Raw genomic sequence first — 16759 nt, 5'->3', positions numbered from 1 at the left:
AGTATGGGCAATGAACTAGCAGATAAATCTACACATGACATACATATTTTCTCCACAATAGAAGAAGCTATAAATTTTCATAAAAGGTTCCATGTCAATGCTAATACTTTACAAAAGCGTTTTAAAATAACTAAAGAACAAGCCAGACATATAATAAAACAATGTCAAAATTGTGTGACATTTTTACCACAAGTTAATCTTGGAGTCAATCCTAGAGGACTGATACCTAACCATATTTGGCAGATGGACGTCACACACTTGCCAGAATTTGGAAAATTAAAATATTTACATGTTACAGTTGATACCTCTTCCGGATTTTTGATGGGCTCCCTTCATGCCGGAGAAAAAACTAAAGATGTTATAGCTCATTGCTTACAAAATTTTGCCACTGTGGGTGTTCCAAAACAGTTAAAAACGGACAACGGTCCTGGTTATACTTCCACCTCTTTTAAACAATTTTGCTCATCATTTGGTATTACTCACATAACAGGAATTCCATACAATCCACAAGGACAAGGCATAGTTGAAAGAGCTCATCAAACTATTAAAATGTACTTATTAAAACAAAAGGAGGGAATTGGAAAGGGGTATATATCCCCCAAAGATAAACTTAAAATAACCCTTTTTACTCTAAACTTTTTAAATTTAGATTCATTGGGACTTAGTGCTGCGGAAAGACACTTGTACCCCAAAAATGTACATAAGCCTAAGGTACTTTGGAAAGATATTCTAACAGGACAATGGAAAGGCCCCGATCCAGTGATAGTCTGGAATCGGGGTGCTGTCTGTGTTTTCCCACAGGATGAACAGCAACCGATTTGGATTCCAGAGAGATTAACTAAAACAATTTCTACAGAAAAAGAAGATGATTTGACTCAAATCCATAACAGCTGACATCCAGAGCTCCAGCTTGGCTATTCTTACATCTGCGACAGTGATTAACCAAGGTGTTTTTTTTTTTTTCAATATCTATTTTATTATTGCATTTTTCCCACATCATAAAGTTCTATTTTATTTTATTTTATTTATTTATTTATTTTTTGAGCTCATACAAACCTAGGTTAATGTTTTTCTGATCAGTTTTATTTTTTGACTGTGTTTTATTTTTTGACTGTGGAGTTTTTAAACATTGCAATGGAGATTTCACCTAAGTATAGTTACAAGGCCTTTATTTACTATTGTCTTATGTGTTGTATGTTGTGTGCACACTTCTGTTTTGTGTTGTATGTCTGTATGTGTGTATGTCCATATTTCTTATATGAGGAGCGCTCATGAAAAAATGGATCCGAATTTTTTCTTTATTCACGTGATTTATATGGTTTAATTTAAATTAGGTAAACAGCTGTTAAGGATTGTTTTTAAAGGAGTTTAACAGATCTGTTTGTTTACTTTCACCTTTCCTTTTCATTATATTTAATAATTCTGTTCAGGATAATGTCTCTTTAGCATCATTGCCAGAATTTCCATCTCCATCCCAATTCCAGTGAAGACTGAGATAAAACCAAACTACAGCTTCTATGATAGCAATCACAGTAAACTGTATAAATTGATGCATCAATGAATATAACTCAACAAGTAATGCTATCAAGGACTTGATTTACTTTGGGAGGAAATGGACATATTGATAGACTCCTCCAATTTGAACTGCTTGCAGAACTTGCCTGGACTATATATCAGTTGCATACATTGTAAAATATCATCTGGTGCACCGAATTGTGGTACTGCTGGCATATCTTTGCTGATGGTGTCACCAGTGATGCAATTTCCTTGCCAGCTCACCCCATGTTTATTGTGGTAATACTGGCATATCTTTGCTGATGGTGTCACCAGTGACGCAATTTTTCCAAGGAGCCATCAATTGGTTTAATGTCGTGGCATTTCTGTATCCTCCTCCCTTCTACTAGTGATGGTCTAAAATTTGGGGGCCAACAGAGGTGAGGCAAAGAACCTCACCCCCCCACTGGCACCAAGACAAAATTTGGGGGCCAACAGAGGTGAGGCAAGAACCTCACCCCCCCACTGGTGCATAGGCCTATCCACAAGCATGGCTGAATGCTGGACCGGTAGTCAGTGACGGGTTGATCTGATTACAATGGATTCAACCTAAGACAGGAAGCTGACGCCTAAAGGTCAGTTCTCCCATGACGGGTAAGAACCATATGTTAAATTGGACAACCTACCAGGCACGGTCCCTAGCCACATTGCTTGTTGCTTAATTAAACAGAAGGGGGCAGATGCTAGGAGCCACAAGCAAAATATATGATGTATGGCACCTTTGGTTGTAAAGCCAGCTAGCCACTGAGGTATTATTATGCTAAGATTTACATTCATATGCAAATTGGGCTCCTGCTGTTCACCTTGGCCTACTACTGGACTCATGTTACGGGGACTCATGGAGAGTTCCCATTGGTTGGGGAAGGATAGTAGGAGGGAATTCCGGGGGAGGTCCGAGGAGACCGGCGGTTCCGGGGGACGGCGGTTCCGGTTCAACACCCGCGTGGGAGGACCGGTTTTTGCTTGCTGGCGCTGAGAGTGTTGGCGGCTTTTTCAAAATAAAGTTTTGTTCCTGCTTGAGTGGCTCGTGATTCTGTGCCCAGCTAAGACTGCGGCAGATAATAAAGGAGGTATGGCCTGATGGTTTTCATAGGATATGCAGAATTGGATAAGGAAAGAAATGAATTATTGGTTAAGGGAATGGCATATGTAATGGAGGACATAAATGTAACAGTAATTAAAAATATGTTCCCAAACAAGGTGATTGGAACATATCTGGCTGGAGTTAAAGGTTCATATTGGAAATTTTGTTAAATAGTTGGAAAAGCAGATTAGGATTCAACAATGAAGGATTTTTGAAAAACGAGCCACATTAGAGTTTGACTTTTATTAAAAAAAATGGGGAGAGCTACTGAATTAGAATGAAAAGAGAAATAAAGACACAAAGGGTCATTCTGTTGATATTTCAGATGAAAGGAAATGAAGACAGGATAATGAGTGTCTGATAATGAAATGAATCACATAAGACTAGTCAATGCAACTTGGACATAAGAGAAAAAAATTGAACGAGGACTATATTAGGAGCCTAAGAAAAAGTGGATAGTTTTAGATCTAAAGAAAATGAGGAACAAAGCAGTTCGATATGGGATAAAAATCACATAAGAAAGAACTGGATTAACAAGGCATTTTGAAATCTTGTTGAGAAATACTACAGTCCACACAGTTTGAACAGGTAATATGAAAGTGGGCACTGGTCAACCTTTTCTCCCCCCACCTAGAACCAACAATTTAAATCTCTCATGCTACAAAAATTCTTTTAAGTCTTAAATTGATAGTTTTCCAAATAAAACTGAAAAGTTGGCCACAATTTTGATCATCTGATTACTTATAATAATGAGACTTGAATTAATGTGCCTAACAGGGTTTTTTTTGCTAACTTTATGCTCTTTCTAATATATTCTTCTTACTAAGCAAAAGCTCAGAAACACAGAAATCTTATCTTTCCTTTACCTCCACTAAGTAATCATTCCCATTAGAATGAATATGGCAATAAAATGTATATTCCTACCAAATCCAATTTCACTCCCTTTGTGAATGCTTCCTACTCAATATTTGCAAAGCCTTTTGCTTCAGTTCACTTGAGCTTTCAAAAATCCTTTTAATCCTTTTTAATTAATAATTATTCTATGTTCATATTAAAAAGCAATATTCTAATCCCAGCTCTTCTATAATTCATGTGACTTTGTATTACTTATCCCCTAGAGAAATCAATTTCTTCGTAAATTCTTATGCAGTCAGCTTGATCCAGCTAATGACTATTAGCAGTTATGGATAACCACTATTTAGAAATATTATTTCATTAGGAGTTGTAAAATGGTGGTACTGGTAAAATCCCAATTATAAAATGCATGCTTTTTATTAGCAGCAATTCTCTCTTGAAGACCTATCTTTTAAAACTGTTTGATTACTCTTCTTTTTGTACAGAAAAGACAGTATATAAAGATTGTTTCTATATATTTTTCAGAATAATTTTTAAAGTTGGTACCCTAGAAATCTCCAAAGATGATTAATATTTGTTTTTAGTTTTATTAAAAACTCCTACATCTTCATTATTTTGTTTTGATTGTGGCCATTACATTGCATCTTTAGGCTAGCAGAACAGCGTCACCTTGGCTTCTCTGTACAAACAACATGAACCTAGTAGTTTTTGCAGCTTCCTTGCTTTCTGATAGAACAAGATCATGTCCTACTACAGACCTGGACTTATTTACTTCTCAAAGAAGTCTTGATTATTTTTGGTGGGAAACTGCAAAGAACTCTCTTTAAATGTATCAAAATGGGGTGGAGGGAATGTGAGTTTTTAAATGTTTGAGAATCAAGCCAAGAGTGGTGGTACACTCCTGTAATAGAAGTGACTCAGGAGGCTGAGACAGGAGGTGGATCATAAGTTTGAGGCCAGCCTTGGCAATTTAATGAGACTCTCAGCAAGACTCTGTCTCAAAATAAAGAGGGCTAGAGATTTACTTCAGTACCCAGGTAAAGTGCCCTTAGGTTCAATCTCCTGTACTAAAAAAAAAAAAAAAAAAAGAAAGAGAAAAAGAGTAATCATCATTGTTCTTTTGTACACAGCCACAAATCTGCATTCTCTTCAAGATTACCAAAAAATTCTGAATCATTACTTCTATTTCCCTTTTCATTTTCCCCAAACTCCAAAAATTATAGATAATATCAAAGACTACCCTATGATCAATCTTCTCCAACATTGATTCACTATTTTCCCAAATATGGAAGACCTGCATCCTAGCGTACCCAGAGAGACCCTTTCCATCCCACTTTTGTCACATTTCTTGTTGTATTAGCTAAAAAGCAAATTACTTGGATGAATTAACTTGTTTTTTTTAAAATTTTTTTTTTAGTTGTAGATGGACACAATATTTTTATTTTACTTATTTATGTGGTACCGGGGATCAAACCCAGTGCCTTATGCATGCCACAACCCCAGTCCCATCAACTCACTTTTAAAAAGTGTGGTCTGTCTCACAAATAAGTTGCAAGCAAAATAGGTTTCATTTTAGCCCTCATTAGTAGTGGGGAGTACACCAAATAGACCAGTGAGCTTTTGTGAAACTTCTGGGTGCCCAGAGGAAATCCAAATAATATTTTCTAACTGCTGGTAAAGTTGAAAACCATGCTTAATTATTTTTTTAAAAATAGGTTCCATTTAAATAGATCAAAATAATAAAAAAAGATATGTTGAGAAGTCTTAGTCTTAACTCTATCCCCATCTGGTATGCCCTAACTCTATCCTCATCTGGTATGTCCTTCTTATCCTCTATTGTTAACCATCTTTTATTAACTTTGTTTTTAATTTGGTATTTCTGCAATCAGGGGCAAATATATATTTCGTTTATATTTATGCCCTGTTCTTGTCTATACAGAAAGACATTTGTTTTGTTAGTATGTCCTGAAGATCATACTCAGGAGTACATTAGAGCTTGTCTTTGTTTTTTTTTGTTTTTTTTTTTTTGATTTTTTTGTTTTAATTAGTTACACATGACAGTACAATGATCTTGATTATCATACATAGAGCTTTTCTTTGTATTTTTGAAAATATATTAAGCAATTCTACAAAAAAATGTTTTACTCCCAGTTGATGTTATTTTAAACTCTCTACTGAGTATAGAAGTGTTCTAAATAGTTCTTTCAATATCGAGTCTAAGAAATTTTGAAAAATCTACAGCATTTTTCTATTAATTTTTATTGACTTATTGGACATTCTCAGTGTAAATTTATTTTACTAAAAAATTGTCTTATTTGAAAAGTTAGAGATATTTGGGTTCTGGGGGGGTAGACAATCTTTCCCCACTATCTGTGTTCCTTCCTCATACCTTTGTTAACTTTTTACTATATTCTTATTACTTCTTTTCCCCTCTTTTTTTTTTTACTTTCATGTTCTATACTGACAAATGTAAACTGATTCATTCACGAAATATTTATCAAGTCTTCTACTATTATTACTCCTTGTAGTATTAGCATGCTAACATGAGCACTCATTATGAATCAGGTCCAGTATTATCATATTTAATTCTTTTTTTTTTTTTTTTTTTTGGTACTGGGGATTGAACTCAGGGGTGCTTAATCACTGAGCTACATCCTCAGCCCTTATATTTTATGTAAAGAAAGGGTCTCACTGAGTTGATTAGGGCCTCAGTAAGTTGCTGAGGGTGGTTCTGAATTCTCGATTCTCCTGCCTCAGCCTCCTGAGCTGCTGGGATTACAGGCATACGCTACTACGACCCAGCCTATCATATTTAATTGAATGTGAAGTTTTTATTCTCATGTACAGCTGAGAAAATGAAGGTCACAAAATGAGGGCCAGAGAGGTTAATTAAATTACTGCTAATAATTGCCAAACTTGAACTCAGGTCTATTTACTGCCAAAACATATGCTTTTAACCATTATACTCTAGAAATAAAGTCAGATAAATTTGGAAAATTCCATGAGCTCAGAATAATCAGCCATAGGGTATAGGCAGGAAGAAGTGATAAGACATCATTATGCTGCGGTACAAAAAGCCAGGATTCCAAATGCAGCATGCCCTAGAAAGAAAAAGGCAATTCATTTTGAAGGGCATGGAGAGCAATCAAAAGGTTTTAAGCAGGTAATACATGACAGAATCTGCATTTAGAAAGACAATTAGGCAGATATAAGAGAATGGACTGGAGACACCAAAAAGTGGGCTAGGCTAAGGGCAAGTAGACTAACTAAAAAGTACAGATAAATGGTGATAAGGGTATGAACAAAATTTATGTAGTCAGGGCTGGGGATGTGGCTCAAGCGGTAGCGTGCTCGCCTGGCATGCGTGCGGCCCGGGTTCGATCCTCAGCACCACATACCAACAAAGATGTTGTGTCCGCCGAGAACTAAAAAATAAATATTAAAAATTCTCTCTCGGGGCTGGGGATGTGGCTCAAGCGGTAGCGCGCTTGCCTGGCATGTGTGCGGCCCAGGTTCGATCCTCAGCACCACATACCAACAAAGATGTTGTGTCTGCTGAGAACTAAAAAATAAATATTAAAAAATTCTTTCTCTCTCTCTCCTCTCTCTCTCTCTCTTTAAAAAAAATTCTCTCTCTCACTCTCTCTTTAAAAAAAAATTTATGTAGTCATCTGATATCAGGTACAGATTGAATAAAAATTTCAATCTTTAAAATCATTTGTCAAGAGTAATATGTCTGAATGAGCCCCAATACTTTTTGATAAAAAGATTTCCAGTTTATTCAAATAGGAAGGCATACTATCACTAAACCTTCAAAATTACGGATTTCTAAAATTATGTATACTAAGAATTCTGTAACAATTTATCACATTAATTGGAAAACTTACATATTAAATTAAAAGTATAAAAACAAATTTTTTCTTTAGAATTGAGAACTTGTTAAGTCAAACTCAGTCATTTTACAATAAGAAAACAGAAGTACAAAGAGAGCCTTGCCCAATATGCATGGAGTGTCCAATTAGTATTAGAATCCAAGGTTTCTGACTCTCATAGCTACTAAAAATAGAAACATAATTAGTGTTTTACATTCAGAATTCATTTCATTCCTGCAACTAATCTATGAGACAGGTAGTATCCATATTACAGGTAGAGGACAGAGAACCTCATGTTGGCAAAGGCCACATGACTGTCACACACCAAAGTTCATTTCTTTTCATCACAGCACAATAACTTAGAAGAGTTTTCTTCTAATGTTTATAAAACACCAGATTTGTATTAATAAATTCAGAAATCATTGAACACTGACCTGTAACATGCACCTGGACACAACAACTTCAGGTACTTCAGGGAATTTTTGTCGCAGGTCATGCAAAACCTGAAAATCAATTTGGTGGCTTCCTTGGGCCATTCGTATATTGCCTGATCAGGAGTATCTGTACAGTAGGCAATTCTAGGCCTTAATGGAATTAGTAATCATCTCTTCTGTCCAAGCATTTTCTGTGAAAGAAAGAAAAAAAATTTTTAATGAGAACTGAGTATAGAATGAATATTATGTGGATTTAAAATTTCAGTACAAATGGGTATGTGCCTTAGTACCTACCAATATAAATGATAAAAATATTATTTTGGCCTAAAAAGCTTAACATACACTCTCTTTTCAGTATAATTCCTGATGGCAAACTTTTATATTGTTTATTTCTTTCACATTTGTATGCTCTATAATGGCTGTGGCAAAAGACGTTCTATAAGAAATTATTGTCAGGATTGTCTTCCCTCATTTTTTAAAAGAAGAGCATGAAAAACTTTACTGATGTTTTTCTTAATGATTACAGAGAATAGCCTGAGATATAAAATATCATTTGTTCCACTTAAAATTCTTTAAAAAACCTGAAAAAATTTGGTTCTGTAAAAAACTTTCACATACTTTGTTCAAGGCTTAATAATCTATATCCAATAATACTTGATATTTTGGTTTTATTTTTCAGATATCCTTAAAGGCATAATCAACTCATTCTCAGGAGCTTAGCAATATTATTCCCTCTGTGTCTATTAAATCAGTATTTTTAAAAAATTCTAATATGTGGGCCTCAACCATAGAGTTTTTTATTTAACTGGTCAGGGGGCAACCTGAGCATATGGATTTTTATAAGTTCCCTGGGTGATTCTAATGTATGTCCAAAGTTAAGAACTACCCCTTTATTTTCATTCCTAATGTAAATCATGATTAATTTTGAAAACCTCTTTGGGACATAAACAGGATACAGGTATATTAAACCTAAATAAAATATTAAAATACTTAAACCCATACTATTTGATTATTACTTAAAATAAGACTTCATTTTAGGATAAATTTAACAAGACACAATCTCTTTAAAACTAATTTCTTATTTGTAGTATTTCTCCTTTATCTTCATTAACAACTTTCAATTTTAGGAATGTAAGAAAAAAGTCTCTTTTATTCATTATTGTGTACCTAGCACTTTATAGTCATCAGTCTAATATAGTAAAATAATTCCTGAGCCCTCAACAGAATAAAAACTCATTTAGCTATTATGCATAGTAAGTCTTTTAAGTTGATTATTATTTGATTAAATTTTACTTAATCCTTTTTAACTGATGTGACTTCAGTTCCGTTACATTTCATAGGTAAAATAATTGCCAATCCAAGTTATTTGCATTACAGATTTCCCAAAAGCATTTCTACATAAAAAACACACAAGCACACACAATTTTGGCACTCAAAGTAGTGTTTCTACAAATGGGCTGCAGGGGAGAAGAGTAATACTGGAAACTGGTAAGTGATATTTAACTTAAGGAGTAATTAACATGCTACAGAGAGCTGTTCATCTTAAGAAAGTCTCCTTTGACATCTCTCCGACTACCAGCCTACTTGTCTCATTTTGGGCTAAAGCTCCTCGGAATACCTATTTATACTTAAAATTTAGTCTTTATTCCTTCCTCTTAATCTCTTTTTTTAGGCTTACCCAATCAGGCTTTCGGGTCACGAAATAAGTTCTCACTTCTCATTTTAAAAGATCACTCCACAGTTTATGACCCAGTCAACTATTTCCTCATTCTCTGAACAATTTCTTCATTTGGCTTCTGAGATATGTACTGTTTTGGCTTTCCTTCTACCCACAGGTGGCTTCTTTTCAGTTTTTGTTTTGTTTTTTTTTTGCCAGATCCTCCCTTTTCTGGCCATCTGCATACTGGTGGGCTAATGGAGTTCAGATATATGTCCAAAAATTCAACTTTTAATCTACCCACCTTCCAAACCACCCTTTCCCAATCTTTTCACTCCATCATTCACCTACTTGGTTTTTCTCTTATCCCATATCTAATCTAACATCAAGTCTTGTTGACTTTACTACACATGGTATTTTGAATCTGACTACTTTTCCTACCAGTTATTGCCCTTGCCCAAGCCATCATAATTCACCTAGTTTACACCCCTTCAAGTCTTCTAAATGGTCTCTTCTCTACCTTCATTTCCCCCCCTAACTCTCCTTTCTGTGCTCCCAGTCTTCCCCTAGTAAGCAGGGTAATCTCTGTGAAAAGTAAACCAGAGCAATTACACCCTGTTAACTTTGATGTTATAATGCCTCTTACCAACTACCAACTCTCTAACTTCATCTACCACTTTTCTTATCTCTTCAGTTTCTAATGATCTTCTGGTGAATTCTCAAAGAAACCAATCAAATTCCTCCCTTTGGGCTTTTGGACTTTTGGCTCTTCTGCCTGAAACATTCTTCCCTTGCAGGGTTCCCTCTCTTAAATTCATTAAGATCTCTGATAAAATGTCACTTCTAGGCTGGTGCTGTGGCTTAGTAGCAGAGTGCTTGCCTTGCACATGTGAGGCACTGCGTTTGATCCTTAGTACCACATAAAAATAAACAAAATAAAGATATTGTGTCCATCTATAACTAAAAAATAAAAAAAGATTTTTTTTAAAAGTCACTTCCTCAGAGACTGCTTTCCCCTGATCAATCTATCTAAAATATTGCCACACCTCTTTCCACCACATTCTCATACTTTTTCTTTACTTATCACTATCTGGCATACATTTGATCCATTATCTATCTATCCCCCAAAATTTCTCCACAGAATCAAGGCCTTTAAAGTTTACTGCTGTATTTCCAGGATCTAGTTCATTCCTGTTATACAAAAGATAACAATATTCATTGGATGAAATAAAGGTTTTACTATAGGTTCTTTAATATCATAGTTTCTAATAGATATTGCAAATGAAATTTGGAGAAAATAATTATTTTACACAATTTTAGGGAGAGGCAAATACATCCTCAGTCTAAATGAGGACTACCTTTACTTGAAAGAGGAACTGTGAAAACAAATTGTAACTTATTGCATTATTAAAACATTTTTAAAAAGCTCTTACCATACGTTCTTGCCTTTCTAATATTACAGAGTACACAAAACAAGAAAATTATTCAAATTATTCAAACTGTACAACTGTACTTTATGTACACTTCCTGCTGTGACTCTATAGATTCTACTGAACCAACTCTTAAAGAAATAATATCTATAAACATTAGACAAAGTAACAAAAAACTTCTTTAAGGCAGAAATATAAATAGAAAAAGAAAAGCAAGAATGTGGAAGAAGGGAACAACAGGAAGACTTTCCATTTTAAAATTGCTTTTAGCCAGAAAGTAAGAATCTAATTGGTTTGAGTAGCTAAAACCCAGACCGAAGACCTATAGTCTTTATTTGCCTGAAGAACCAAAGGGCAGACTTCGGCATGACCACAAAGACTCACTAAGAGCATAGTGATTACATCATGGAAAGGAAAATCAGAGAGATGAAGCCTCAAACTCTGTGAATACACTCTGTACATATACGTAATCTCCATACATATGTGAGACAGATTCCAAGCAACCAGGTTAAGTTTAAAAAAACTTATCTGAGATTCCAGTTTGTAGTGTGAGTTTAGTCTACTTAAATGCCTACTAAAACAAACCAAACATCAATATCCATTGGAGGAACACAACAGAACCTGGAATCTCATGTCAATCATATTCTAATTATAATCTAAAACTGTTGCACAGAAGAAAGAGGAATAAAATGATCCATGCCCAAGATAAAAGGCAACCGATGGAGAATAAGTCCAAGGTGGTTCAGCTGCCTGAACTGACTTAAGGATTTTAAAACAATTGTTTTAATTATGCTCATGGATGTAAGAGCAAATATGCTTGGACTTCTCAGTAAAGAGAAGGAGGAAAAAGAGGAAGAGGGAGGAGAAGAGAGCAGAACAACCACCAAATGGAAATAAGATATCTGAAATGAAAAATTCACCGGATGGATATACCACAGATTAGAAATGATAGAAGAGTCAGTGACTTTTAAGGCAAAGCAATCTGAAGGATGGAGATTTTAATCAAAATTTGGATAACTATGACATTATTATTTACAATTGGGACTATCATCATCTATTTATTTATCACTCACAGACTTAAAGAATATCCAGTTTAAGCACCTATTGTGCTGGGGATTCAAGTATTAGAGTCTATGTTCCTGCCCTTCAGATCACAGAAATTCCTAGATTCAAGTTTGATATAAATACAAATTTATAATTAAGGTAACTATCTTAACTTGCTGTCCACCTCCTTCTGCTACCAGATTTGCTGCCTGCCATCTTTCTTTTTGTTATCCCAGCCATGGTTTTCATCTCTTTCACATCATTCAAAATCAGAGGTTAGAAGGTAACATGGTACATCAGGAAAAATTATAAAGAACAGAGAATAATAAAAGCAAGTGAGGATCAAATCATGAACTGCCTTATAGAGGGAATTAAAATTGGGGGTTTTAGCTGGGAGCAGTGGTACATAACTGCAGTCCCAGCTACTTGGAAGGCTAAAGCAGGAGGATCCCAAGTCTGAGGCCAGTCTCTGACACTGTCTCAAAATAAAATAACAAAAGGGAGTGGGTATGTAGCCGAGGAGTAAGTAGAGTGCTTGCTTAGCAGGCACAAAACCCTTAGTTCAATCTAGTACAGTAAAAATAAACAAAAATCTTGGGAGGTTTTATTTTAAAAACAATGGGAAGTTACTGAAATATTCGGGAGAGTAACATGGCTATAGTACTGAGGAAAGAGCAAATGAATATAAGAAAACCAGTTACAAAACTCTGCTAATAATCTACCCTGGAAAAGGTAGTAGTTTATATTGTAGACATGCAATGGAGGCTGGGTAAAAAGAAGTATAAAAATTTAAAGGATATTCAGGAAGTAAATATTTATAGGGCTGGGGGCTCACTGGTGGTGTTTGCCTAGCATATGTAAGCTCTTGGGTTCAATCCAAGTTTTTTTAAGCTTGGTAATGAATTGGATATCAGGATGAAGGAGCAGCATCAAGGTTGACTTCTCTATGAACTACAGAACAACAGAAAAGTCCAAGAATACAAAGAGAATTACAGGTTTGGTTTTCAACATGTGGAGTCTCAGGCTACCTTAAAATATCCAAAGAAAGATGTCTTAAGGTGTTGGGAAATGAGGGTCTGGAGCTCAGAAGGTAAAGTCTAAGCTAAAGACAGAAATTTGAGAGGCATTTTTGGTGCTGGCATTAATTAAAACCCGAGTGCAGAAGAAACAATTCTACCCTATAATTTAAGAACACATGAAGAAATATATTCTGGGTAGTATTATGGTTTAAAATATAATAGTAACTATTAATTTTTTTCATAAAGGCCAACATTCCTTCCATATTCAACAAACCTTAACATGTATAAATACTGATTTAAAGATATTTGAATAATTCATTGTTCAAAAATGTTTTAACATATTATATTATAATGAAAACTTTAATAAAAATTTAAACCAGAAACACATAAAAATAATTTTAAAAGCCATATAATGCTACAAGGTATACTTATCAAGAAAACCTGTGGTTTCTTTGCCTCACATCTCTCCATCCAATACCTATTATGCAAAGGTAACCACTGAGTTATTTCTCCAAGTTCCTACATAAAATGATCATAGGATTACTTCCCGAATTTTCAATTTTACACATTATCTATGAATTTCTTACTATGGAAAATAAAGATTAGCGTTAACTCTGCCCTTACCACTTGGATACACTATACTTCTCTACCTCTGTATCCTTCTGCCCAGTTACTTATTTCACAATTTTTGTTTAATCAGTATTCAGTGTTTATATTACTTTTTTGCCTATAAATATCACCAAGTAATTTCTCAGTCTATAATAAGGAAATGGACCATATATACCTCCAAGGTCCTTTCCCAAACTAGCATTTTGATTCTTAGTGAGTGAAAAACAAAAAACCAAAATATTAAAAAACAACAAAACACCCTGTAGAATATTAATCAAATATAGCCCAATCAAAAGCTGGATTTCCATCAAGCCAATAAAAGAGTAGAACTCTCAAATTCTCATGAGGTGGAGGGAGGATGGGGAGAAAATGGAGAGAGGGGAGAAAGGAAAAGCATTTCTATTCTACAAATGAAGTTATAAATTCAGAGGAGATGTACTACTGTATAGTAAACAGACTACCTTGATAAGAGATTAAAAACAAATATCCACAACAATGTTCACAGAAATAAAGAAAACTTTGTCAAAGATTGAAGCTGATAATCTAAAATGAGGGGTGGGTGGAGAGAATGGGACAAAAAGAGGGAGGTAATTCCATCAAAATAGAGGAAAGATCAGCAGACAAAGGGAATCAAGGGAGAGGAAGAAAGGAATACGGGAAGAACTTTTGTATGTACACAACGAGTACACCACAGTGAATCTCTCCATCAAGTTCATCTACAAGGCACTAATTAAAAAATAAAACCATCGTACAAAGATCAGTAGAGTAAAGGGAAAGAAGTAGGGAGGGGGAGTTCTGGGGACAGAATTAGAGCAAATTATAGTCCATGCTTTTGTGATTATGTCAAAATGTATCCTAACGTTATATATAACTAAAAAGATAAATTAAAATATAAAATAAAAAGAACGTTACAAGAAAAAAAGTGTAAAGAAGTAAATATAGAGCTAAATAATAAATTACCACTTTTAAGCTTAAAAAGTAAAGGAAAAAAGACTGAAACTGACTGCCCCTGATCATTCTTCCCTTTCCCTCATACTTTAAGCCAGATAGTGGCTACCTTATGGACTGTTATGAGAATTAAATTAGTAACCCATGTAAGATAAAAAAAAAAACAGCAATATCAAAAAGCACACAGTAAATACAGGTCAATAAAATAATGATCCCATTATTTCATCCTATGTAAAATGAAAAAGCAAAGAGTTTCAAGGATTAGTGTGAATGCAGTGAAAGTGAACAGTATTACACCTGCCTGGCAGCAAAAAATATAAACTGTGGTAGTAACTATTTATTTTAAATATTGTGTATTTTCACAAAGTAGAAATGCTACCCTGGCTGCTGAATGCTGAAGCTGACAGACCTCTTGAGGCCTTCCTTTCCTACGTACATGGGATGGGTAACAAGTGTAACTGAGGAACTCTGAGAAACCTAGGTGAAAAAGCTCAAGATACTAGGTTGCACATGAGTGCTAGAAAGGATCATAAATTGTGCCACAGGTATTTAATAGGAAGACCCTCGGGACTGAGGGAGGGAATGGGAGATACAGATACTTAAATGATACAGTTGAAGTACCAAGCAAGGTAACCAAATAGTGGACATATTCTGGAGATAATAAGCCACATGTCTGGGTAGAATAAGACAGGAGGGACAAGAGGAAAGAAGGGGATTATGAAGAAGGTGTTGGGGTGGGGAGTTGTTACGGAAGAAGATAAGCAATGAAGCCTTCATGTGTATGATGGTTTTTATTAAAGAAGACCTTGAATACACTAGTACTACAGTTTTAATATTATTATGCAAAACTATATGCATATCATTTTATATTTGTTCCTTTCTTACATGGCATAATTCTAGTGGTACAAATTTTAATTATTCCAACAAAGAAAAATAGTTCATATTGAAAACAAAATAATATAATGAAGAAGAAATATGCCAAATTCACTCCCAACTGTATTAGTTTCTCCCTCATTTTATGAATATGAAGGTAACATTTCAACATATCCTAAAATTAAATTCTGGTTTCCATTATAACTACTAGAAATGATAATATTTTCTGTAAACCATGAAATCCTGAGTTACACAGGATTCTAGCAAGTTGTCTTATAAAAGTTTATAATTTAAGAGGTTAGGAAAAAACCTGTTGGCCACTAGACTCTTTGCTAGACTTCTTCTACCCATCAACACAATTTCACCTCTTACAACCAACCCATGATTATAAACAAAATTCTTCACATGAGTGATGTCAGTTCCAAAGCTGTGAGATCCCTTGCCTACTTCTGTATCCTAGGTACCTGTATATGAAAAATGGATGTTCGGTATATATTTGCTGCAATGAAACTCTAAATAAACATCAGAATACATCTAGCTTTTAGAGACTAGTAATAACAAGTAGTATCTATCTTCCCAAATGTAAAAGTTTTCTTCACCTTCAGCTGTAAGTTAGTTCTACACTGTTTTGAAATGATAAATTTGTTCTAATACAGTTGATATAGTAGAGAATAATTTGAGCATTAGGTGAATTTTGCTACAATTTCACTTGGGAGAATCACTAGGTAAACACAGAAAACCATATCTAACTGCAACAAGCTGCACACAAATCCATACAAAACAGGAACACGCCTCTAACATCTACCTACCAGCTACTTCATCAGCATGTTATAGATTACACATACCCAGTTATATCTTGTGTTACAACTTCCCTTCTGGTTTCAGAAAATCCTTTTTGGACTACTTCACAATAACTCATGAGCTACAACCCAGTGAGCTCACTTCTCATAAGTAAACTTCAAGTCTCCTTCAAGGAGAAGCATAATGTTTATTGTAGTATTTATGTAATTCCTAATCATTTAACATGAGTAAAACTGTATTATCATTTTCATTAAGTTTCTTGTTTTTATTTTTAAAGTTTGCAGATGAAGATTTTGAGTGCTATAACCCTAATCTCCTTTTTTCAACAGGTACATGTCATTTTTGGTGGTATGTTTTTGCATGTCATAGTGATGTTCAGGAAGACATATGTTAAATTTTTAAAAGAACTGGCTATATGTCAAAATTCCTTTGATCTCAACAACTGTTAACACTACCATTCCCAAAATGTCCAGTGGGAAAACCACTTATCTGGTTATCGATATGATGCTAAAATTTCTTCACACTAATTACAATTTGTGTCTTCTGTGGATTGACTGACATTATCAAAACTGTAATGAG

The 16759-nt window shown here is 34.6% G+C and overlaps 1 protein-coding gene across 3 annotated transcripts in view; it reads right to left on the bottom strand.

Moving 5' to 3' along the window:
* The window catches only part of TAB2 (TGF-beta activated kinase 1 (MAP3K7) binding protein 2), a 79922-nt gene that overhangs the window by 34896 nt on the left and 28267 nt on the right, over positions 1-16759 (bottom strand). For all 3 annotated transcript variants that reach the window (XR_014022045.1, XM_081294795.1, XM_081294796.1), the window contains one exon: positions 7800-7990. Coding sequence is in view for 2 of the 3 variants with exons in the window: in XM_081294795.1 (XP_081150921.1) it covers positions 7800-7901 (102 nt within the window). In the remaining variant the exon portion in view is untranslated. The remainder of the gene's footprint in view (positions 1-7799; positions 7991-16759) is intronic.

The sequence above is a fragment of the Spermophilus citellus genome, assembly GCF_964194105.1.
Source record: "Spermophilus citellus genome assembly, chromosome: 5".
Classification (NCBI taxonomy): Eukaryota; Metazoa; Chordata; class Mammalia; order Rodentia; family Sciuridae; genus Spermophilus; species Spermophilus citellus.
This window is presented reverse-complemented; position numbering and strand designations above follow the sequence as displayed.